At 33.4% G+C, this 25,458-nt stretch overlaps 1 protein-coding gene and 1 pseudogene across 1 annotated transcript; one reads left to right on the top strand and one right to left on the bottom strand.

Moving 5' to 3' along the window:
* The first annotated feature begins 1,456 nt into the window (after positions 1-1,456).
* On the top strand, positions 1,457-14,810 carry LOC125828273 (protein FAR1-RELATED SEQUENCE 1-like; annotated as a pseudogene).
* A 1,067-nt stretch (positions 14,811-15,877) lies between these two features.
* LOC125828306 (probable calcium-binding protein CML13) lies at positions 15,878-16,444 on the bottom strand. Its single transcript, XM_049507619.1, has one exon. The coding sequence runs from the start codon at positions 16,359-16,361 to the stop codon at positions 15,918-15,920; it is 444 nt and encodes a 147-aa protein (XP_049363576.1). The 5' UTR covers positions 16,362-16,444; the 3' UTR covers positions 15,878-15,917.
* Between the last annotated feature and the right edge of the window lie 9,014 nt (positions 16,445-25,458).

The raw sequence follows: 25,458 nt of genomic DNA, 5'->3' as shown, positions 1-25,458 counted from the left end.
AGTAGACGATAATGTAAGATCACCTGTTGCCATGCGATTAACAAAAATTAAGCAGCGGTTAGTAAAAGTTAAACAATAATGTTAAATGGAAGGACTTATATAAGATAAAGATTGTAATGGTATGCAACTAACCGACAGGTGTTCTAATCTCGATCCTAAGACATATAAATTGATCAAGAAATTAATCTACTTCTTTAATATCCTCATAATCGAATTGAGGCAGCTCTTCGCTGAATTGTTTGACAACTCCCAAAGTTATCATATCAATGACATGATTGTGCCTCATCTTAATCATTTTAATAATTTTGATAAATTTCTGTTCATCCTTTATATCTGGATAGTATCGAATTTTTATTACAAAAAGAATCCAAATACAATTGACGTAACTGAAAAAGACAAAGCAACACAACAAACAAACAAACGAACTACTATTAATCTTCAAGTGTTAGTAACACGAAGAGGAAAATGGAATACCTTTAAAACATTAGGCAAGTGTTAGTAATAGAAAGAGGAAAATTGAATACATTTAGAACATTTTACTTTGAAGACAATCCATAGGAAGATTTTCAAAATCAAGAATTCTACGAGCAAATCCAATGAGTAACTCTCTGTGAATGAATTGAGCAGAACTAACCAAATCTATTCTCAACAATGGACTTATCATGCTCCCCATTTCTTCACCTCTATTGTCAATACCTCAACAAAGGCAACAGAGCCGGCTGAAGGGGGAACATTATTTTATGTGTTCTAAAAATATGAATAAAAGATAGTAAATTTTATATTGCTTTTTTAATATGTGATAAAAGTTACTCGAATACTAATTCAAATTTTATGTTCTTTTCATCTGTATTAAGTAATTTTTTTTTAAAAATTTAGTCGGTATCATAAACGAATAACATCTTATAAGAAATTGATTTTAAACTTCTTGTTTCAATCTTAATAAGATAATTTATTGCGACAAAATTTCTATAATTTATTTTAGATCACAAATTTTAAAAATCTTTATTCTTTTTAAAAAAAAATTATGTATAAACTCAAATACCTTCACAGGAATTAGAGAACAATAAACATTATAATATATATATATATATATATATATATATATATATATATATATATATATTTATATATAAAGATGAAATCTCTTGCTTTTCTTACTTGGGGAAGGGAGAATGAGAAGGGGATTACAAAGTGGGAATCGAATTCTCACCAATAAGGTGAAAATTTAGATAGTCAATCAACTAAACTATTAAGATTTTTCGATGAAGTCTCTTTTACAGTTGATTATGTCTTTTTTTTTTTAAATTCAAAATACAACAGCATCAACGCAACAACATATCCGGTGAAATTTCACAAAGTGAGGTCTAGAGAGAGTAGAGTGTATATAGACCTTAATAACTGTTAGTATATGTTTCTTATACAAATATCTATTGAGTTTAAGTTTTGTGCACCGTCGATGTATGAAAAATCTACACCATCAGGTATTTTTAATGAGATTTAACCATAGTAACTTATTTTAATAAAATAACAATAATTATATAAATAATAATAAAAAAGAATATCAACGAGTTGAGCGTCCTACTTGGATTCTAATCAAATTTATTTCCATAACTAAATTATTTTCTTTCCAAACTTAATTACACTAATGAGGTTTACAGTAGGTTTTCCCTAGGATCAAGTTTATGAAATTCTTCAAAGCATCAAAACTTCTGAATTTGCTAAGAAATAATTTTTAGAGCATAAGGCGATTTTGAAACTTGACAAGCTTCTTCTACTTAGTGGTATGTCTTTATATAATTAGAACAAATTTCACATTATTTCTCGTTTACAGGCATAAAAAAGCCTCTTTTGATTTTTGAACATATCTTCATGAGCAAAAGAATTTCAATGTATTAAATATAAGTGAATATAGTCTCATGAGAGGTGAATATTGTATCTTAAAAGTGTCTTCATATTGTCCCCAATACTTTTGGTATGCTCTTTAGAATGTTGGAAGGAATTTATTAATTGAACTTTCACTAATATTGAATATGTTTCATAATTAAAGTGTTGAATAGATATATGAGCAGATTCATTAGTGTAAGCTATCTAACTTTTATATTTTGCAGGATTAATGAAAAAATCAAATATAGATGAGCAAAATATAGGAGCTGAAGCTCTATTGGAAGAAAGTGACATGGATGGAATTGGACAAACTGCTTCTAATATAGGTGTGGAAAATTCAAAAGATCCATACAGCAGCAACGAGTTTCAGTCTCTTGATGATTCATTTAAGTTTTATCTTGCTTATGCTCATCGTAATGGTTTTAGTGTGCGTCGTGGTCGTATGACTAAATCAAGAAAAGATAAATCAATAATTGGTCAAGAGTTTGTTTGTTCAAAGCAAGGATTTCGTTCAAAGAAAAATTTAGAAAACAATAGACCACAAGATGAAACTAGAGAAAGATGCAAAACATTGTTATATATGTCGAAGAAAGGAGAAGATAAATGGATTGTTTGTAGGCTTGTTGCTGAGCACAATCATGAACTTTTGCATCTCCAAATAGTCAAAAGTTTTTGCGGTCAAGAAGAAAAAAAATTGAGGCCCAAAAAGATCTTCTTGATTATTGCTTGATAACTCAGGAGTCCATCCAAGTAAAATAACGTCAGTATTGATAAATCAAATTGGGGGTGTTGATTGACTGAATTTAACAGGTCAAGATATTTAGAATTATTTACAAACGAGAAGACAAAAAGATCTCGAAAAAGGAGATGCACAATTAATGCTACAATATTTTCAAAGACGTCAATCCGAAAATCCAGGTTTCTTTTATGCAATACAGATGGATGTAAATGGTCATTTAGCTAATTATTTTTGGGTTGATGCTAGATAAATATAAGATGCCTTTTATTCCATTTACTAGAGTTAACAACCATCATCAATCTATTTTGTTTGATTGTGCTCTACTTTGGAATGAAACTCAAGACACTTTCGAGTGGTTACTTCGTACTTGAAAGAGGCAATGTTTGGAGTGGCACCTCATACAATCATAACATATCAAGATTCTTCCATAATAAATGCAATTGCAACAATATTTCCTAACAGTAAACATCACTTTTGTATATGACACATAACAAAGAAGATTCTATAATATCTAAGTCATGTGTACCATCGGTATAACGGTTTTAGTAACAAGTTTAGTTGGAGTATTCATGGTACAACCACTCTTGAGGAGTTTGAAATGGTGTGGATCGAGATAATGAAAATGTATAATTTAGAAGAAAATAGTAGGTTGCAGAGGATATATGCAATTCGTGAAAAATGAATACCGGCGTATGAGCGTACCACTTTTTATGCAAGCTGTCGACAAGTCAAAAAAGTGAGAGTATGAACAAATTTTCTAAAGATTATTGGGAAACTATGAGAGAGCTAGACAGCAGGGATGAATGGTTTGCGCCAACTTGAAGTCTGATTTGAAAATTTCTCTCTACCTTCACAAAACTTCTCGCGCCCTTCTCGTAGTTTTGACTTGCTCTTAGGCTACCGTTGACCGGCTTCGCGAGACCTGCGAACTCGGTTCCCCGTACGACACACACAACTAGGTCAAATATACCTCCGAACTTTCGAAAATTATATGTATATACCCTCCGTTATACTTTTGGGTTATATATATCCTTATCGTCATACTTTCAGCTCATATATATCCTTTATGCAAACGGAAAAACACGTGGCGCCATCTCAAAATTTTCTTGATTTTTTTTAACTCAAAATTAAAATACCCACCCAACTATCCATTTATAGTTTACCCACCCATATTAGAAAAACCCTAATCCAATCTAGAAGCATCTTTACAGAGCATCCAAAGAAAATCCTTAGCCGCCGTCAGTAGCAACGCAAAATGAAAAATCCTCATCGGAAACCTAAGGTTCGCCCTAAGAACAACCTCGAAAATCTTCTCCGTGCTGAGTCACCATAAAATGGAGGGATTTCGGCTGACATTTTCTACCTTCTTATTGCAATTTCTTCCGCCTAAAACCTCCGGCACCACGTAAAACGGCGTCCCTACCACTCTACTCATCAGCTAGTCGCTGCGAAAATACTGAGCGAGCCAAAATCAACTAATTTCAAATTGTTCATGCAGTTGTTAAACAGACTTGGCCAGTTGATTAAAAAAAATCCAATTTTGAGGACAACAAACAATTAAAAAAAGTCTATCTTATATGGTATTCTCACTTATTTAATCATCAATTTTACAAATTATTTTTTCCAAAAGTTTACAGTATGCTGCAATGATATTGAAGGTAGTATTGTCAATGAAAAGGAAAATAACAAAACTTAGAACAGATCTTGTCATTCTCTGAAATGTAACCTATCTATGAACAACATGATACCCAATGTAAGTTGATTTGTGAAGTGAACTGAAATTAGCTTAAAGTTTCTAGCATTAATTTTTTCTTTAAGAGAATGATAATTCTCTAATCCGAACAATGACAATGTGAGGATTGGATTAGAGCTTTTCTAATCTGGGTGGGTAAAATAAATGGATAATTGGGTGGAGTTCTTAAATTTAAATTTAAAATAAAATAAAAATTGGCTAAATTTTGAGATGGTGTCACGTGTCTTTCCATTTGCATAAAGGATATATATGAGCCGAAAGTATGACGATAAGGGTATATATGATGCTAAGCACTGGGCGTGAGGTGGGGTGTTAAAGAATGACAAAAGTCCCACATCGGTGGTTAATGAGATGGGTGGACTCCTTATAAAGCTTGGGCAATCCTCCTCCCTTTGAGCTAGCTTTTGGGGTGTGAGTTAGGCCTAAGACCTAATTTAACATGGTATCAGAGCAGGGCCCGTCTCACCCGATGTTGGGACCCCCAAAATCAAAATTGCCCATGCACCAGATGCTAAGCACTGGGCGTGAGGTGGAGTGTTAAAGAATGACAAAAGTCTCACATCGGTGGTTAATGAGATGGGTGGACTCCTTATAAGACTTGGGCAATCCTCCTCCCTTTGAGCTAGCTTTTGGGGTGTGAGTTAGGCCTAAGACCTAATTTAACATATATAACCCAAAAGTATAGCGAAGGGTATATACATACCATTTTTGAAAGTTCGGGGTATATTTGACCTTTTTCCCAAAGATTATTTGAATTCTAGTACTCTAATGAGTGTATTTGTGGTGCAATATGATAAGGTTATTGACGCTAGTTATGATAAAGTAAGGGAGAAGGATTACAAGACAAAACATTCTCGACCTATCTTGAAAACTTTGTATCCTATGAAAGATGAAGCAGTGAAGGAATATACAAGAAAATGTTTCAGATTTTTCAAGAAGAACTAATTCAATCTCAAAAAATTATCGCTGAAAAGATTGAGGTTAAGGATGGAGCAAACATCTATAAAGTCCATCAGCTTAAAAGACAAAGGTCGGCATATATAGTTAGTCTGGATCTTGCATTGAAAAGAGTTGTTTGCTCATGTCACATGTACGAGTTCATGGGAATTCTATGTAGATATGTACTAATGGTATTTATAAAAAGAAGATTCACTTGCTTTCGATGTATTATTTATTAGATCGATGGACAAGAAACGCAACCAAAGAAAAGCTAATGTGTAATATCTCGCAACTAGAAAGAACTAGAAGGAAGTTTAAAATCTGGAAATAGTTATTTTTTTTAAAGTGTAAGGAAATCTGGAAAAATTTAAGTTAAAGTGAGTTTTTGGTCAACTTCAAATGACCATAACTCCTAGATCATGATGAGTTAGGTGTAGCTCCAAATATGGTAGGAAAGCTATTGGGATGATCTTTCCAACGCCACTAAGTTTACGCGATTCCGAGTTCGTATGAGTGAGTTATGTCCTTTGGAAGTTGGGTTATTCGAATAAGGAAATGCCCAATCCGGATTTTGAAGGATAGTTTGGTCTTTTCCTTACCCAATTAATTAATTCCGTTTTTAATAAAATATTTGGGGTCAAAATTGAGTTAGTTCAGTTTTGACTTTTGAGAAATTGAGTTAGGGCTTTTGGAGAAAGAGCGCAAGAGAAAAGAGAAGAGGAAAAGCAAGATTTGCCAAGATCGTCAAAGTTTAGCTTGTGGATTTCATCGGGGGTGATCCCTACAAGGTATGCGAGATCACATAGCATTGGGTTAGTTCACCCACGCGCCAAGCATATTTAATTCAACGATTTTCATTCTAAAAGAGTTAGAATTTGATGATTCTTGAGTTGTGTTCTTGAATTGTTTTCATTCTTGAACTTACATGTGATTGATGGGTTTTCTTGAGACGTTTTAGCAATTGTTAAGAGTTGTTTCAAATTAAATTCTAGTGTACATGCAGTGGGTATCTGAATCTAAGAAAGTATTGAGAAAAGAAATCGATTTAAAACGATTTAGGTTAAAAAAAATGAGTTGAAAAACTCATCAGACGCACTTGGGGAGGGCCAGGCGTGTCGTGCCCCCATAGCGCCAGGAGGCTGGGGTGGCGCGCCTGCAGTGCGCCCAAAACAAGCCCCAAGACGCGCCCGGATCAGTGTTTTTCACTAGTTTTTCATCGTTTAGCCTATTTAAGTTATTCTAAAGTGTCCTAACACTTTCCATTGATTCTAACTACTCTAAATGACTTCTAAACACCTAGAAATCATCCATAAACATGAATCATAACCTTGAATCCATAAATTCAAATTCAAGGAAAGTCAAGAGCCAAGTCTAGGAAGTTTTCAGAGTCTTTTCAAGAAATCTTTGCAAATGCTTTTAACCATGTTTTAAGACTTAAAGTTCAAGTTGAGTAAAGAGTAAATAGTATAGATTGAAGTTCATTTCTTCAAAATTATATGGGGACTAAGTATTCCCAAAGAGATTTTAAATGTTTTCACATTTAAATAAGATCGGAAACTGAGATTTCCAAAGAGCCTTCGGGCCAGCTTTCAGAAAAAGTAGTCGCTTTCTAAATGAAGCAAGAGGGGAAACTTTGGTTTCCAAGATAGCCTTTGAGCTAAGTTTTTGAGCACTAATCTCAAATCACAGAAGAAGTATGCTTTTAAACATAAGAGCTAGTATATTTTGGAAGTAGTATTGAGCACCGAATTGGCGGCGAGCATGAGTTCAGATAACTCACGTCTCCATAAAATCATGTAGCCACCATGGGTAGAAAAGGGTCATACTTTTTAGATGAACCCTTTTCACAATAGACTAGTGGATCCACTTAGTAGTTTAGGTTCTATACCTTTGGCCGGGTATAGGATGCGCTGGCAGCGTGAGATAGATCGTTATATCATCACTATAGCTCTTATGTGATGGTTGTCAGTTAGAGAAACTCCCACATAAGTTATTGTATTTTTATATACATCAGTTTATTGTATTTTTACATACATTTCAGGGTTATGGTATCCTTGTATATACACAGAGTTGACGTCATGTTTTTAAATAACTTTTCTTTATATTGCACTTGTTTTAAATTGCTTTATATTGACATGAGTTCAGTAAGTATTCATGAGTTGAGAAAAGCCAAGGTACGTGTTTCTTTTAGATTCCCTTTTCAAGCTTATGTTTGTTAGCATTCCAACTCACATACTCGTACATTCAATGTACTGATACCAGTTGACCTGCATCTTATTATGATGCAGACACAGGTAATTAGGATCGGCATCCGGCGCATCGTTGATCCAGTGAGCAGTTCAGAGTCTGTTGGTGAGCCTCTTTGCATTCTAGAGGACTCTTTTTTATTGCTTTCTAGTTAGTTCATTAGGATGTTTGTGGGGGTTGTCCCAACATCCATCTCAGTTGTTTTAGAGGTTTCATAGATAGTCAGATGTTAGTCTTCTGAGTCTTTTCATTTCCATTTCTTATTGTTAGGACTTGGGTTGTCACTTTTGGCCAAGTTGAATGTTTAATCTTTAAAACATTCTCAGTTATTTTATTATTCAGTTCAGTTAAGTTCATTTATCATTATAGATATGAATATTATCTTCCGCTGAGTTAAGTAAGCCAGGCCAAGGGTTCACTTGGGGCCAGCAATGGTCTTCGACTGACAGTCCTGCCCAGGGTGTAGGCTCGGGGAATGACATAATGACCCTCCAAATGTAATACAAACTTTGAAACCTTCTACTTTGTGGTTTAATAACATTATGATGCATTCTATTGGGCTATTAGAACGAGCTACAAAGTCTGAAAAACATTATCAATTTACGCATCAAAGATTATTGCAATTATGTGGAGAACTTGATGAACTTCCTTATGAATCTGAGGAAGATTGTGTATCAGGTGGTCAAGTTAGTGAGAAAGATTAGGAAATAAACTCATGTGAACAAAGTCAAGATGTTACTTTACTTGACCCTCCGGTAGCAACAAATAAAGGGCGTCCGAGATCTTTGAGGATGAGAGGTTCTCTAGCAGTTACTTAGAAGACCAAAACAATTTCTTCTCCAAAAATCAAAAAAGTTTCTTCTCAAAAGCAAAAAAGGCAAACGAGAAGTATAAAAGTTAAGAGAAAGGGAACAAGGTAATTTCACTTTACATAATGCATATTATTTCTACTGGGATTACTTTTGTAACAACTTCTAAAATTTCATATGTAGTTCAAATTTCGATGCTTATTCAGAATTTTATCAAGAATATGTTGAGAATCCTGGTTGTGCATTATGTCACCTCATTTACGGTAAGAAACTGTTCTTTCTTTAATCATGTCGTTTATATATTGTTACATGCTAAAATGCGTGTTGATGAATTATTATTCTCTTTTCGGGATATGATGAAAGCGGCTTCACCAACAATATCGTCCTAGTTAGTAAGTAAAAAGACAGAAGATTTGGAGCTTTGAGAATACGAAGAAAAGAGGAAGAAACAGTTCTTTAGTTTAAATTTATTAGTTTTTCTCTGTTTTTTTAATTCTAAATAGTCGTTTCATAGTTTATTTTGATGTGCTTATGGTGTAAAGGCAGTATTAGTATTTGGACATAATCAACATGTAAGGATGTTGATCAATGAACAATATATAAGGTGATACTGCTTGTGAAAATTTTTACGTACGCCATTGATACTTTGTGTACACAAAAATAGAAAAAAAATTATGTTTAATTATTTTATAATAGATCATGCAATATTGAGAAAATTACATCAAGGAAAAATGTTGGCATAAAAACACACACGTGTTAGAAGAAACGATCAATCAAAAAGTACAATATTTGTCATCATTCCATGTAAATTCTTGAGATATATGACAATGTCAAATATCTACGTTTATATTCAACAATATTACAAAAACCTTAGTTATTTCTATAATTCGGATATTAGTTAAGAATCTTTCATAAAGCTTAATGGAGTCACTTATGACCACTTGATGATGCACAAATAAATTACCTAGTGTATTAATAATTCGTAATATGTCGTGGGAACCCCTAACCAAACTAAATGTGAAGTTCGCAATAATATATGTAAACAGTAATTTAACAAATTGTTTTCTTCGAAAATTCACCCCAGGAAAAAGTGACAAACATCCATCATATTTGCGTTCTATTTTGTCGCAAATAAAACGTTGCAAAGTTAACATGAGTAAACACAAGAAGATCATTTTGAATCAACATTTCAAAGATCCCATTAGGATAAATGAAAAGCAGAAGCACTGAAAATATGAGTTTTAAGTTACACGGCGTCTAAACTATACACCAAGGAAGAAGTAACTGTACTTTGAGGTGCTACATGATTATAGGATGCCAAATACCACATACAGGATAACACCTGAATCACAAATTGTTCAATGACAGTAAACAAAAGAAAAAAACACCGAAATCAATCCTACGAAATTGCAAATTAGATGCACTTGAACATGCCAAAATGAAAGACCAAGCTACAAATACTCGCAACGTCAGCTTTCTTGTTTTCATCCAACGAATATTACAAGATCACCTGCATGTGGAAATTCAAAAAAACAAGAAAATTAGTTGAATTTTTAAGTAAATTCCTATCAGAATAAAAAACTCTGTGCTGAGGACAGTATTGAAATGCAAAATAATAGCCATGAAATTAGACACAAGTTGTATCCATGATTATGACGTCTTATTTGGCTGCCACTTAAAACTTCCTTTCAGCAAGTAATTTAGAAGCTTGAACAAGTCATGTAGAAGAGCTTTCAGCACGGGCATCTTGACAATTCAACTAATCTAACATCTCCCACTAGAACAAATATCACATAATTCTACCACCAAGCCAACTAGAAATAAATCATCCAACGCTCTTTTGCCTCTGCTAAAATTTGAATCTTGGTCTCCCATAGTTTTCACTCCACTTCAATTTTTATGCACAAAACTATTCAAATCCCCACCAAAATAGATATCAGATAACTTTACCACCAAACCTTTGGCAACTAGAAATAAATAATCTGATACTCTTTAGTCTCTACTAGTATTTGAACCCTAATCTCTCATGACTGTCATCCATTCAACTTTTATGCACAAACTTGCATGGTCGGAGAAGGAGGAGGAGGCAGAGTCGTCCTCGAAGGAGGAGAAAGGGAATTACCTAGTGTCGTAAACTCGTAATAGTTGGGGAAGTCGATAGTAATTGGTAGTATTAGGAGGAGGACAAATTATTCAAGCTCAAAAGTCAAAACCTTAACCTAATTGAAGGGCAGTGACATTAACATTGTCAGAACCTTGTCCATAGTTAATGTAGTATTCGAGGGAAAAGGCCAATCTAAAGGATGTAACCATTTCTTACCATAGTAGGAGGAGGAGAAAGTAAAAATGGAAAAAGAAGGGAAATAAACAAAACCCCTTCTTAATTTCCAACTTCAACCTATTCAAGCCCTAAACCTTAACCTAATTGAACGGAAGTGATATTAACATGGTCGGAACCTTGTCTATGGGAGTTAACCTAGTATTGGAGGGGATAATGCAAACCTAAAAGATGTATTCAATTCTTATAGTTGTAGGAGGAGGAGGAGAAATTATTCAAGCTCTAAACCTTAAATCTAATTGAAGGGTTGTCACATTAACACAATCAGAATCTTATCTATTGGAGTTAACCTAGTGTTGGAGGGGAAAAGGCCAACCTAAAGATGTAATCATTTCCCATCATGGTCATACTACATAAAAGGGAAAATATCAAATCTTGAAGGTTCCCAAACAATCAACAAGATTTGACAACATAAATATATGGCATAGATTAACAAAACCATGCAACTTAACTTCTCACTTCAATTCCAAATAAGCAAAGGGATCTACTCCTTTCTTATTGGGTATATTTTTCATGTTTTATCCGTATAAGGATGAGCTTGGAAATAGACATTGATACCCATCCAATCTCTCCTCACCAAGCACAATAAGCAATTTGGTAGCACCACTTTCTCTATCATGATTAATGTACCTAGCCGTATGACCTATACTACTGTGGATGATTGTGTGAGTGGGTGTGGGGGGGGATTAAATAATACACAGATAACTATGACTCTATGAGGCTTATATACAAAGCATGGAGAATGCAAGCTCTCCAGAAACCTCTATCCTTGTTTACAGAATATCAGTAGAAGTTGTGTTTGCTCAAGCAATGATTGATAACCCTTAGCCAAATGCTCCTCCAACTGATTAAAAACTTGACCATCTTAGGAAAGGTGATGGATACAGGGAAAACAAATTGCTTCACTTGGAATTGGTATTCTTCTCCTTCCTATCTATGTTAGGGGTCGTTTGGTACAAACATTGATAACGCAGGGATTATTTTTTGTCAAGTGTTTGGTTCATTGCATCCCACTTAATCTTGTGTTTGATTTAAAACTCTACAAAAAATTTCTTTCCTATTATACCCTTGTGTTATTATGAAATTGTTTATTTCATGTACTTGAGTCAAGGTAGATAACCGCTGGATAATATTATTATTTTTTGTAGGATTTTCTTTTAACTAGTTAAGTTAAATATATATATATATTTGAGGTATGATGTACCACTAAGGAGATCCTTGATGGCATGGTGTATTTCTAATTTTTTGTTGGTCAAATATATCTTAAACTTAACATAGATTTAAGAATACTTATATTGTTCAATAGCTAAAACTTATTAAAAAAAATAGGTCAAGTGGTTAGTCGACAAAATATATTGAATAAAAAAAAGAAGAAAAAAATACTAGTGAAATCATTAAATTACACTAAACGAATTTGGAGAATTAAAAAGAACATTTACAATTATATCAATATAAATAAAAAGAAAATCAAATCACAAAAGAAATTTAGGAAAATGAATAAAGATTGCAAATTTAGGAAAATTACAAAACTATCCCTTTATTCATTTTCCTAAATTTCTTTTGTAATTTGATTTTCTTTTTATTTATATTGATATAATTATAAATGTTCTTTTTAATTCTCCAAATTCATTTAGTGTAATTTAATGATTTCACTAATATTTTTTTCTCCTTTTTTTTTATTCAATATAGTTCGTTGACTAACCACTTGAACTATTTTTTTTAATAAGCTTTAGCTATTGAACAATATAAGTAGTCTTAAATCTATGTAAGTTTAAGATATATTTAACCAACAAAAATTAGAAATACACCATGTCATCAAGGATCTCCTTAGTGGTACATCATACCTCATATATATATGACTTAACTAGTTAAATGAAATAGAAAATCCTACCAAAAAAATAATATTATCCGGCGGTTATCTACCTTGACTCAATTACATGAAATAAACAATCTCATAATAACACAAGGGTATAATAGGAAAGATTTTTTTTGTAGAGTTTTAAATCAAACACAAGATTAAGTGGGAAACAATGAACCAAACACTTGACAAAAAATAATCCCTGCATTACTAATCCCTGTGTTACTAATCCCTAGTAATCCCTGCGTTATCAATGTTTGTACCAACTACCAAACGACCCCTTAGGGGTAGGTTTAACAAACCTTGGATTAGTTATCCCTCCATTTCCTAGGGATAAAATAAGACCACATATGGTGTATAATCCATGGATTAAATAAAATAAAGTAACCAAACAATATATTAGATGAACTAAATTTTAATCCATGGACTATTCTATTTAATACCGCCTACCAAACGAGTCCTTATAGTTTTTATGGACCAAGGGCGATACATTAAAATCAACCCCAAACCAATAAAGTTACCAGCACTAGTCATTTTCGAGGAACAAGCCTTACACAATTGAAGACACTGGTACCAGAGGGCAAGAAAGTTTTGTCGATGTCCCTAAAACCTTCGTCATTCTATTTGAGACAGAAGGAAAAATATTTATACTTGGCTTGAATTTATAAGCACTTACTTCCCCACCACCAGTGGAGGAGCATGAGTTCATTATAGGCAGGCTTTCAAGTAAGGTGCATAGTGGGGAGCAAAAAACAAAAGCTAACTAGATAGGCAAGTTGAGTCATGTTGTTCCCTTACATCCACATACAACAAAGACAGTTTGCAGTGGTTTTAAGGAGAACATTGATCTGGCTCACATAAAAAGGTTGCATAAGTTGAAGGACCACCATGCAACCCATTGAATGAAGCCTCATGGACTGTCTCCCTCCTCTTTACAAGTTACCTTTTAACAGGACTAAATTAATTAAGGTGTTTGGGAACAGAGTAAGGCAAGAGTGGAGAGATAAATAACAGCATTATCTTTTGTATTTTGGATTGACAAAGTACTCTATTTTCACAAGTTTGACCTGGTATTTCAAGCAAATCTCCGCTTTAACGTAATGAACCCTCAGAAACTCTACTTTGTTAATTACTGACAGAGAAGGAATATAGGATTATGACATGACAGCAACTTTTACATCAGCAATGTATTATGCCAAAATAAAATGAATAAATTCTACACTAATAAAATCAACAAAATCTGGTTGCCAAAGAAGAAAATTAGAATGAACCAGACGGGACATCTGCCTCCACAATCAATCCCTATTCCCTACTGAGAATGGAAAACTTTCTATATAACTTTCACCTCACGAGACACAGTATCTAGACATGAAGCATCTATCGATTAGGAAGTGGGGATATCCTATCAATTTCCAAAGTTTTCTTCGACTGCAACCTGAACTGACTTCAACTTACTTTATAGAACTCTTTTTGATAGACGGTATGTATGAATAGGACAAATTTTAAAGAGGTCTTTCATAAATGTAAACTGTACATAGTTTAGTTCTAATTTGGATGTACAACAGATGAATCAGTAAAAATTTATAAGGAAGTCATTAAGAAGAATTTAATTGGTGAATTTGCTGCAAAGGAATTGCTTTTGATTTGTCAGATATGAAAGCAAGTTTTGTAGATGCAGAGGTTTAAACTAATGCTTCCAATTACAGATGCACGAGCTGTCACTGAGTTATAACACAAAAAGTTTCCTTTTTCCATTTACAAGCAAAACATGAAAACCGTTTGACCCAACATGCAGGTTTCTCAACATATCTCTGGCCAAACCACACTAGGAGGTGGGGATATTTGTCAATGAAGAGCTCAAAGTTTTCTGTAATCAATACATAATTAAAAAATGGAAAATATTTTCAACCTGTTCCTTAGTAGTTGATGCTTGTTATCAAGATAATGAACAAAATTTGCGAACAAAGAGGACTTTGTTACGCCAAATACAGAAATGTTTTTTCATAAATATCCAAAAAGGAAATGTAGCTAGCATATTAGTGCACAATTGCCTTTCTTAAAATACAGGTTGCTCCTACAGACAAGAAACCAGTTCGTCAGCATTTGCTACTCTGAACCCATATATGACCAGAATCACCATGCTTTATTTCAACTCACCATCATCTCCCTCCACCATCTCTCACAAAACAGCACTGGACGATGGCTGTTGCTACAGTTTCAGAACCCCTATTCACTGGAAATAGGCCACTGATGCTGTCCCTCTCCCAGGAAACCTCTTAGTGTTTATTTTCTTACAAAAGTTACCTCTAGAACATCAAAAACACAAAACAGTTTAAAATGACCTTCCCCAAAACACTCCTTAGAACTCACGATACAATGGTACAGCTGTACAAGCCTACAGAACATATCCCGTTGGAGTAAGCTCATGACCTTACTTAAATACCTCTTGCAAAATAGTTCATTTTGGCAGCAATATTTTAATCCCAATTGAACTAGGACTATATCTTAAAAGTAACTTGCAACTTGAACAAACAACAAAGTGTATAAAATCTGATGAATATGAAAGCCCTAAATAACTCATGAATGTGGCAGATGAATACAAAAGCCAAGAACTGATATTGCTAAGGCAATGACGAGAAGTCTCTTAAGCAGAACAATGAGTAACACCATTCCCCCACATCAGCCAAAGCTCTTCCCTTTCACTTTCAACTTTCAAGAATGGCAAAACTGAACAAAAACAAACGCAAAAACTTCTAACGACATCCTGGGAATTCCATCTATGTTGTTGTCCAGTAGGGTATTGAACACATGTATCACCATAACTTTCTCCACTACTAGTTTAGCCAATAGATTTCAGCATTTCTCTCTACTTAAATAAATGTCAACAGTACTAGTCTACGCCCGTGAATTTCAGTCATAAGCAAAAAAGTAGATTCTGGCACAAACAAAAAAAGGCCATTATTCAACAATTGAATCTGCTCTCATAAGCAAAGGCATTTCAAAGTAACGCCTTTTTAGTTCTCCCAGGCAACTTTATAAATAAAACATGCAGCTTAATGAACGCGTTTTAACATTGATTTTACATGGAATACATGTGAGTAAAACATTTCCTGCCAAAAATATCTGAAATTTGCAAACGATATCCTTCTCTGACAAAAACTCGTATATCATATTATTTGCAAATTGCATAGCCTCAAAAGCAAATATATGAGCGCAGACAAAAAATGAGTCAGCACAAATCATTACACATGATTAAAACATTTCGTAGCAAAAAAGACCTTGAATTTGCAAAGAACAAAATCTTCTTAAAGAATTGAAATTGTAAACGGTATGAGAACTCACAGGAGAAATCACTTGGCAACCATCCTAGCAATGAATTCCTCGTACTTAATCTTTCCATCTGATCCAACATCAACTTCTCGGATCCACTCATCGAACTCCGAAGCCTCGAGCTTTTCACCTATACTGGTGAGGATATGCTTGAGATCCGCAACAACAACATAACCGGTACAATCCTTATCGAGGACCTTAAAGGCATCACGGAGCTGGCGATCAAAGGGCTCAGGCTTGAGGTGTTTGGACATAAGCTCAAGGAAACGGTTGAAATCGAAAGGCGCATTGAGTTTCTCCTCGGCGATTATGGATTTGAGTTGTGCTTGGGTCGGGTTGCCGCCGAGTGAACGCATAAGGATACCTAGCTCCGATGGGGCGATCTTACCGTCACCGTCGGTATCGAAGAGAGTGAAGGCCTCCTTCATGGAGGATATTTGATCGTTGCTCAGATCTTTCCCCATTTGCTCCGATGATTTCTCTCTCTAGCTGCTTTCTCGTTCAGCCGTGAAATTTCTCTCTCTGTAGATTTTGGGATTCAATTTTTTGGTTAAAATGAAGCTGGAGGGGAGTTTCACCATTTTCAAGATGCATTCGGGTTTTTTTGGTTTGGCCCGTGTGTTAATGTCAGCCCATCTCAAAACTAGGCCCCGATAGAAGGCCCATTGGGAATATAGCATAAGTTGAAATGTTGAATTTAAATGACATAACAAATTATCGAAATATCGTAAGACATCGTATTGATAAATATAGAGTATATTTTTATGTTTTTCATATAAATAAATATTTGTGAATTGTGATTATAAACTTTCAAATAACTATAAATTTATAAAGATCCACTAGTTAACAATAGTAGTAACTAGTTATGTCCCTTTCACATGATGTGAACAACCTCTTCACGTCAAACATTTTATTTTTTTTGCAAAATTTAAATTATGAATCTTTTTTTTATTATAAAATATAAACTTATGGATCAAATTTTACATTTTAAAAAATAGAAATCATGACATAGAATCCCAAATTAAGTTTCTTAGAGAATTTAAAATCGTAATCTCAAATCACATATTTAAACGTTTATTTGAAATCTCAAGCATATATCTAAACGCAAGCTTTAACAAGTACTTAACTTGAAGGGCTAAGTCAGCAGCCTGAATGGGTCTAGGAAAATTGATTCCATATTGCAAAGCCCATTTCTTTTGTGCTAAATTGCATTGTTTTACAAGAACCCATCCGAAGAGAAGAAGGGGCAAAAAATAAGTAAAATTACATAAATTTCATAGTGTTAAGAGCTAATTACATTTTGTTTTTATTTTTTTTCTAAATTATAAAAATCTCTTAAATTTATAGGATCTTGGATGCATCTCAAGAAACTCGCGGATACATAACTCACGGATTGCGAATGATACATTACTTAATTGGAGGGATGCATCCAAGAGGGGATAATGATGTATCCGAGAGGAGATCTTTGTAATTTTTTTAAATAGTAGGAAACTTTAGAGATTATGGTAAAATAAGATGTGTATTTATGTAATTTTTTCAAAAACAAAAAAAAAGAACAGAGTAAAAAAAAGGATTCTATGTTATAAATATATTTTATATATTATTGTGAAATGTTTATTTATTTTTGGAGATAGTGAAGTTTTATCAATAAATTCATATTAAATTTTGGATTAAATTTTAAATTCATGGCGTGTTGATTAAGTTAGATTATTGGTTGATAAGGTTGAATTAATATTTAACTTAAAATTATATGACTCAAATAAAATCCAAATTATATTTGGGTTAGTCTGTTTAGTTGACAGGACAGTTCAACTCGTGCTCTTTAAACCTAAGGTTCTCTAAAATTACTTGGAGACTAAAACACGAGTTTTTGGCTAAAATCATCCCTCAACTATATATGACTCAAATATAATGTACATCCTTATATTATCTAAGTGAGCAAAAAACATCCTTATACTATATAAAAAAAAAAAACAAGAATCATCCTTCAGTCTATATTTGTTAAGAAACTGATTGAACCAATATATATTTTTTAATTTGGTCATGTCTTAGCCACGACTAGAAGATCAAAGTTACCTAAAAAGAATAAGGATATGGATAGAAAATGAATATTTTATTCTCATAATTTAAATTTTGTGTGTTTATATATTTTTTGCATCATCAAGTAAATTGACTTGCAACAATACATAAGTTTTGAAATATTTATATAGTAGGTTCCGATGGTTAGAAAGATTATGTAAAAAATTCATTTTAAAAATATTACGTGCAAATATGTAGAGATTTTCCTTAATAGAAAATATATATAGTACGTATATATGATATATACAATGCAATTCACATTTTATACAATATACAGAAATACTGAAAATTAGTACATAGGCGTTTTGTAGTGAAAAAAAAATTACTTTATTTGAAATTTTTGTATTTGGAGTTGTATTTGGCCATATTTTTTACAAAGAATATTTAGAATTTGAATATATTTTGTCTGAATATGATTTAAACCCTCAATTTCTAAAAATTAAAAAAATCACTCAACTTGAATAGCTTAACCATGTGTACATATATTTATTTGACTTGACACATTTTATATTGGTGGCTTGAGTTTCTTAAAAAAATAGATAGAAGGTTGAATGTTGGCAACTTTTTGGATAGTGCAAGAATGTTTTTTTATTCATTTATATAACACAAGGATGTATTTTAGGTTTTAGGTCATACTTCAGGGATGATTTTAGCTAAAAACTCTTCTCACCCCCAAAACCCTAGATTACGCCCATATAAAGGACCTTCATAAGACTAGAAAGATACTGAAATATATAGAGAATCTCTCCCCTCTTTAGTGGTGATTAACAAGCCTTCCACACCCACAAACAAAACAAAGTTCTTGAGTTGTCGATCACTATTTTTTCTTTTTTCATTGCCATTTCTTAGGAACGAAGCTTAATGCTTACAATTTTCTTTAATAAAAGTTTACGGACAGTAACTTCCAAACAAACTTAGTTTTTCACTCATAAATAGAGAAATTTTTATTCATCCATCAAAGAAATATAAGAATTTTCTTATCTTCTCTGTATTTATCTTTACAATATTCTTCTTCTAACTTCATTATTTTTAACAGTATATAGTAGTAGTAATAATAATAATAATTAGAAGCAAAGTGACATGAGAAGGTGAAGACTGAGGAGAGAGACTTTTATAGTGGAGATGCAGTGCAAAAAATAAGGTCCATAAGGTATGCAAATATTGTAAATGCAAAAAATTAAAGACAACCATAAAGCAAAGCCTTTTATTTTTATTTTATTTTAAAAAATTTCACTCTCATGTAATATCATAAAGGGTTTTTATACCCAATAATGCTAAAAAAGCAAGATGCTTTTCTAGGCTAACTCCTAGCTAACAGCAAAATGAAAAGGTAGAAGAAAAATACTCATGATTGAGGAATTGCAACAAGCAAGAAATTTTTATATGGCATTAAGAATGGTCCAGGGGTCAATCAAATAGGTATAATTATATGAGACCAACGTTCAAATTTAATAAAATGCCAACTCCCAAAGTTGTTAAGAAAAAGATATACGTACCTATTAAAACGAACTAAAAAGGAAAGATATGACAAACAAATTAAAACGAAAACGAAGGAAGTATGTGTTTTTTGGGATTTGATGGAGACAGAGGCGGATCTAGGATTTCGAGTCACTGGGTGCCAAGCAGAGACGGACCCACATGATTTGATAGGGGTGCACCCGTTAACTTCGAAAAAATGTGCTTGAGAAACGTATAATCAACAGTGCACCTATAAGAAGCGTAGGGGTGCCCTTGTGTAGTTGGTACAAGCCAGAGGAACCACTCGCGAGAATACAATTTAAATCTACCTAGAAGCCTATTTCATTATTTTTTTATTTTAAGTTTAGCTTAGAGCTCATATTTGAGTCATTAGTGACCAAGCAAATACTACATTATCCGTTAATTGTAGTAAAAGTTTCGCTAACTACCTAAATCAAGATAGTATTGATGCACCGAAATCTTCAAATTTTGGATTAGCCTCTAATGCCCAGAAGACTCAGATTAAATCAACTTTAGATTTAGATAGAATTATTCGTCTTATGGACGGATGGGTGAGCAGGATTGGGCGACGGACTGAAGACTAAAGGCTGAAGGCTGAAGCTTTGATTAATGACAGATTTTTGTTGTTGAAAAGTTTAAAGGAACAACGAGGGTTTCAATGGTGAAGAGAAAAAAAAATTCTTTACGTTTAATCAAATAAAAGAAAAGTCAAAAAGTTAAATTAAATTAGTTAAAAAATAATTATTGATTAATACTTAATAATAATAAGTTAACAAGTAAAAAAAATTCAAAAAATACAAAAGAGAATGTGCCTTGTAGTAAAGAAATGTTGCCTGCAGTTCAAAAAAAAAAAAAAAAAAAAAAAAAGGCAGCCTGCAGTTCAAAAAAAAATCAAAACAAAAATCTGTTAGTGGGGTTTGATCCCGCGAACTTAGACACAAAAATCTGATCGCCTATCACTGGCACCAGAGATCACTTTTGTTCACTAGGTGGCATGTTTATTATTTATACATATGGTTATATATATACCTATATAAATAGTGTTTCTGTCGAAACTCGTGGGTGGCGTGGCACCCCACGGGACTTAATAGATCCGCCCCTGGATGGAGACGATAAACAGATAAAGCCAAATATATACTTACAACCAAATAAGGAGTATGTGTTTTGATTTAGTTTGTCATTGTCCTCACAATTTCACTCGTGACTGGTACACGAGAATTTGTCTGAAATTGGGCTCTCTTTTTAATTTGATATTCAAATAAAAATGTAAAGTCGTTATTGTTTTTGAATTGCACCCAAATGCAAAAAAAATAAAAATGCATTTCTTCTTATTAGGCAAGCCTAGCTCGACATGAAAAGTCGAAGGCTAGTTAATTAAGTATTTTCTTCGTTTTAAAATACTTTGTCATATTTTGTTCTGCAAATTTCTTAAGAAAAATATTACTAGAAAGAAATTTAACTAAATTGTCCTTATTTACTTCTCTTTATTTCATATTTATCTCTTTTGCACCATATTAATATATCTCCTTATTTTCTTACTGCGGATAATTAAGGGTGGAAATAAACAACTAAAATGACAAGTACTATAGATCATCTATTTGTAAGAATTTCAAGTTAACGCGTGTTTTTTTTTTGGATTAAAAATCCAACAGAAAGTACTCGTGATATTCTTCACAATATATTTTTTGATACTTTAATTTTCCACAGCGAAATAAACTTTCCAGTACATCTCAATTATTATAGCAAAAAGGAAGGTCGTGTACCACAATTCGAGTTAAAATTAAAGAAGAAGGTGACACCATATAGAAACGATTGCATGAGTGTTGGGACCATAGTCTTCATGAATTCTTTTATTTGATCATTATAAATCATCACTATCACTTCCATTTTTAATTATTATTTTTCGAAATATCAATTTTTTGGAGACCTTTTGTTTCTTGTAATGCATGTGACACACTACACTAACTGGAATATTACTTTCTTGGTCTTGCTTGCAGTATGTGTGATAACCATCTAAAAGGGGAATCCTACACTAAACTTAGGTTACTTAAATAATATAATAAATGCATCGACATAACTTAACAACATTTGGACATGATATGAATTTATGATTTGATGTTAGATTGATTTGAACTTGAAGTTTTGTTTAGACATGAACTTTAATTTAGATTTTTTAAGTAATATATTTTTTCTCATAACATGAAAACCCTACTAGTTGTGTACTTGTGTAAACTATAAAAAATAATAATTCAATTCTTATATGATCTGAAAAAATGAAGTGACAAATTATAGTTACCCAACTTTGTTGTCTTCCAAAATCATTCAATTTTTGCTATTACCTTCCATAGTCATTATTTCCAAAATTATAATTTATGATACCTATTTAATAGTGGCGTAGCCACAGCCTAGGGTGGTCAATTGGACACCATTTGTCGAAAAATTATATTATATATATAGAAAACTGTATGAAATATATCGGTCAAAAAAGTGTGTATGTGTGTGTGTGTGTGGGGGGGGGGGGGGGGGGGGCGGTTTGCTCTGCGGGCGACTGATATAGTGATATGGAATTCAAATTGCTGACACTAAAAAGGGAATGGAAGAAGCGATTTTGCTGTTTGTTGTTTGTTGTGTTGCTGAATTCAAATTAAATTGTAACTGACACACAGAAGAAAGAGAGTTGGTCAGTTGTGAAGATTTTTTTTTCCTGCCCGGTGTCCGGTCCCCACATTGAAGCCCTGACTAAATTTGGATAGCGCATTGCATGATCCATTGGAACGTGGCGCTTTCAACAGGATCTTTTTTATACTCAAAGCTCAAACTCGAGGCCTCTAATTAAGGATGAAGTAGTCTGGTGCGGATAGTTGTGAAGAATCTTACTATATAAGTGTGGTGGAGGTCCTTCAACCAAAAGCAGAATATATAATAGTGTTACTTCCTAAAAGGCTGTTTTAAAGGTTAGAATTCGATGCCTTATTCTTTTCCTTTTACAGGGCATTGGGAAAGCTATCATAATTCAAAAAGGGAAAAGTGAAGTAGTAATCAACATGAGTGCGACTCCTTTTCCATTTCTACAAAACTACCTTTCTATAATACAACCAACAATATATCTATTGTATTTTTATAAGTTGGGTTTGAAAAAAATATAATGTATGCCGATCTCATCATTGTTAATTTAATGAACATACATAGAGAGATTGTTTCTAAAAAATTCTCCGTTCAAAGCAAATAACAAGACAATTTGAAATAGACAATACAAAGGTAGAACAAGTACCTTTCCATAATACAACCAAGAATCACACTTCACCTCAAATATTGCTACAGGCTAAAGCCATCTATACACACTTCACCTCAAATAAAGAAATTAATAAAAATACAAGAATCTTATTACTCGTAATATTTCAGATATCATTCGTCAATCAATAACTAATTATTTAATTTCAAAATCCTCAAAAGAAATGAATTCATGTTTGACTTTATATTCATAACTATATATACCATGGCATCCTTGTGATAAATGAATGGCTGACTTATGTATAGAAAATTAAAATTATTATTCTACTTGAATTTATTATTTCAAATCAGTTTCTCTCCTAGGCATGTATTGAATTACCAAATCACTCATGACTATTAGTAACATGTTATAGCAGCAATCAAATAAAAACTTCCAAAACACTGTTTTTTAAAATTATTTCTTACTTTTTCATGAAATAGCATCACCATCAAGTAAGAAAGAATAGTCGAAGATCAATTTACTCTCATTCCAGTCACCAATCCAATCATCAGTTGTATAAATCAGATTCACTATAGCGTAGTAAATACACGGGAATTTCAACAATTTATTCTTCATTGGTTTTTATGCTTTAAGTTCTTAGAAAATACATGTTTATTTGTAATATACATAAACCTATTCACAATTATTAATTAATGAAAACTTTTTTCTCTCATTAACATTTATCCTATAAATAGTGTTTTTTTCTTTGAAAAGTTAAGCACTTAAAAAAAAACACTGTTGGAATGTATGAATCCACCGATTTCGATGGGACCAGGTTCTCAGCACAGTTACAATGACAAACAGTGAAATAAATGCTAAAAGTAAAGATTGCACAAACAACTTTACGTGGAAACCTCCTTGCTCAAGGGAGTAAAACCACGACCTGTTCTCAACAGGACTTTTCAAACTGCTTCCACTAATCTTCTCCTAGTAAAACTAAAAGTCAATTTAGACAAAGAGATTTGCCTGCTAATCTCCACACTAAGCAATACCTCCTATCACTTAGCTGAGCCAGAGCAGATACAACACTGCCCACTATACTAATCCTAACCGATTAATATAGACTTTAGAGTAAGAAACTAAGTTACCCTTAACCTATTTCTTACAATGATTCACACAAGTTTAAAACGTTTCTTTCACAAGTGAAACGAATCCTACAATATAAGAACTTATTACAAGCAGACAAGTGCAGCTGGTACATAAAGCAAATAGAAGCACTTCTATCGGGTCCCTTGTTGTTTTGAAGCTTGAAAATATCCTTCTTTGAATGAAAGATGAATAATGTTGTTTGTTGTTTGATATATACCATGAAAAATTATTATCCAACGTACAAACAACCTCGTCGCTTCTGATTGGTGAAGTACTCTGTAGTTTCACCAACTTTCTAACGTGGACAGGCTTTACGATTGTTCAGCACTTTGACACTGGCCGAGTATTCACACTCTGCAGAGGACCAGGTCCCTGCTCTTGTGAGGAGATCATCAAAACATCTAGGAACTTAAGCCCTTATCAATTTCTCCCTTTTTGATGATGACAAACAACCTGCATTAACTCTTTTCGTGAGTGAACAAAACATTCATTCAATTTAATAACCGGTGTTCCCCCTTAATCAGTTCCCCCTTAATCCCCGAACGAATTGCAACAAAAACTTCCCCCTTTTGACATCATTGAAAAGGTGAAGCAGTAAGCATATACAGGTTAAAAAGCGCAACAATCAAGAATTCAGGGCCATGGGGCCACACAGAACATGTGTATGTAAGCATAAAGAGAATATTAAGCCACACATGAACAGGGCAAAATCATAAATAGCATTAGATCACAAATATTGACCACTTTAGTCAGTCAAAACAGCATAAAGCCACAAGAGTTTTAATCAAGATTGAAGAACAAAGAAGGAAATTAGGGAAACAAGACACTTTTAAGACGGATGAGGAAAGGGATTGATGGAGCGCATAAACAGAGACAGACGCTCATTTGCATCCTCATGAGCCTTGATAAGCTGCTTATTTAGGGATTTAATTTCCTCATTGAGAGAAGCATTTGTCTTCAGCAACATTGTGTTTTCATCCCTCAACTCTTTGAGCACTTGCTCATGACCCTCACTGGTACCAGGTCCTCTGGAAACAACCTTCTACAATTCAGACTTGAGCCTAGTGATTCCAACTTCCTTATCGCTCAGAATCTTGGTGAGATCAGTCACCTCCCTCTTAAGAGTATCATGTTGCTCCAGAACATCCGCCACCTGAGATATGCCTCTAGCATGCCCCTCAATGCACTCACATTCTAGTAGAGTAGACATAGTGAACATCTGTTTGGTGGTACCGGGTACCCATTTTCCCAATGGAACTTCAAAATGATTAAAAACAAGGTTTAGCAGATACCCATAAGGAATGTTGTGCTTGGCATTCTTCCATGTCATAATCATGTGCATAATCATGTGCATATGTTTCAGCATAATTGCAGGGAGGTTGATCCCTTCAAGCTCATCAAGCTTTTCCATGAGGAAGAGATCGGCAACGGATGCCACAGTTCTCTTCTCAGTCCTAGGTACCATTACTTTGTTAATAAACTCGAACATCAACTGATACTCCCCTTTGAGAAACTTCTTATGGATCCCTACAAGCTTGGCATCTCCTCGTTTGGTAGTGCGTTTCGAGAAATCACCAGTTGGTTTACAACCCTCAATAGTTTGAGTTCCTATCACAAGCACTCCGAGAATGATTCCCAGAGTT

Source organism: Solanum verrucosum, unplaced genomic scaffold (assembly GCF_900185275.1).
Source record: "Solanum verrucosum unplaced genomic scaffold, falcon-dt-bn FXZP01000047.1, whole genome shotgun sequence".
Lineage (NCBI taxonomy): Eukaryota > Viridiplantae > Streptophyta > Magnoliopsida > Solanales > Solanaceae > Solanum > Solanum verrucosum.
The sequence above is the reverse complement of the archived record's forward strand: the minus strand, read 5'-3'. Positions and strand labels throughout refer to the sequence as shown.

Excerpts from the sequence above, each read along its gene's own strand:
- LOC125828306 (XM_049507619.1), bottom strand. The coding sequence starts at position 16,361 with ATGGGGAAAGATCTGAGCAACGATCAAATATCCTCCATGAAGGAGGCC.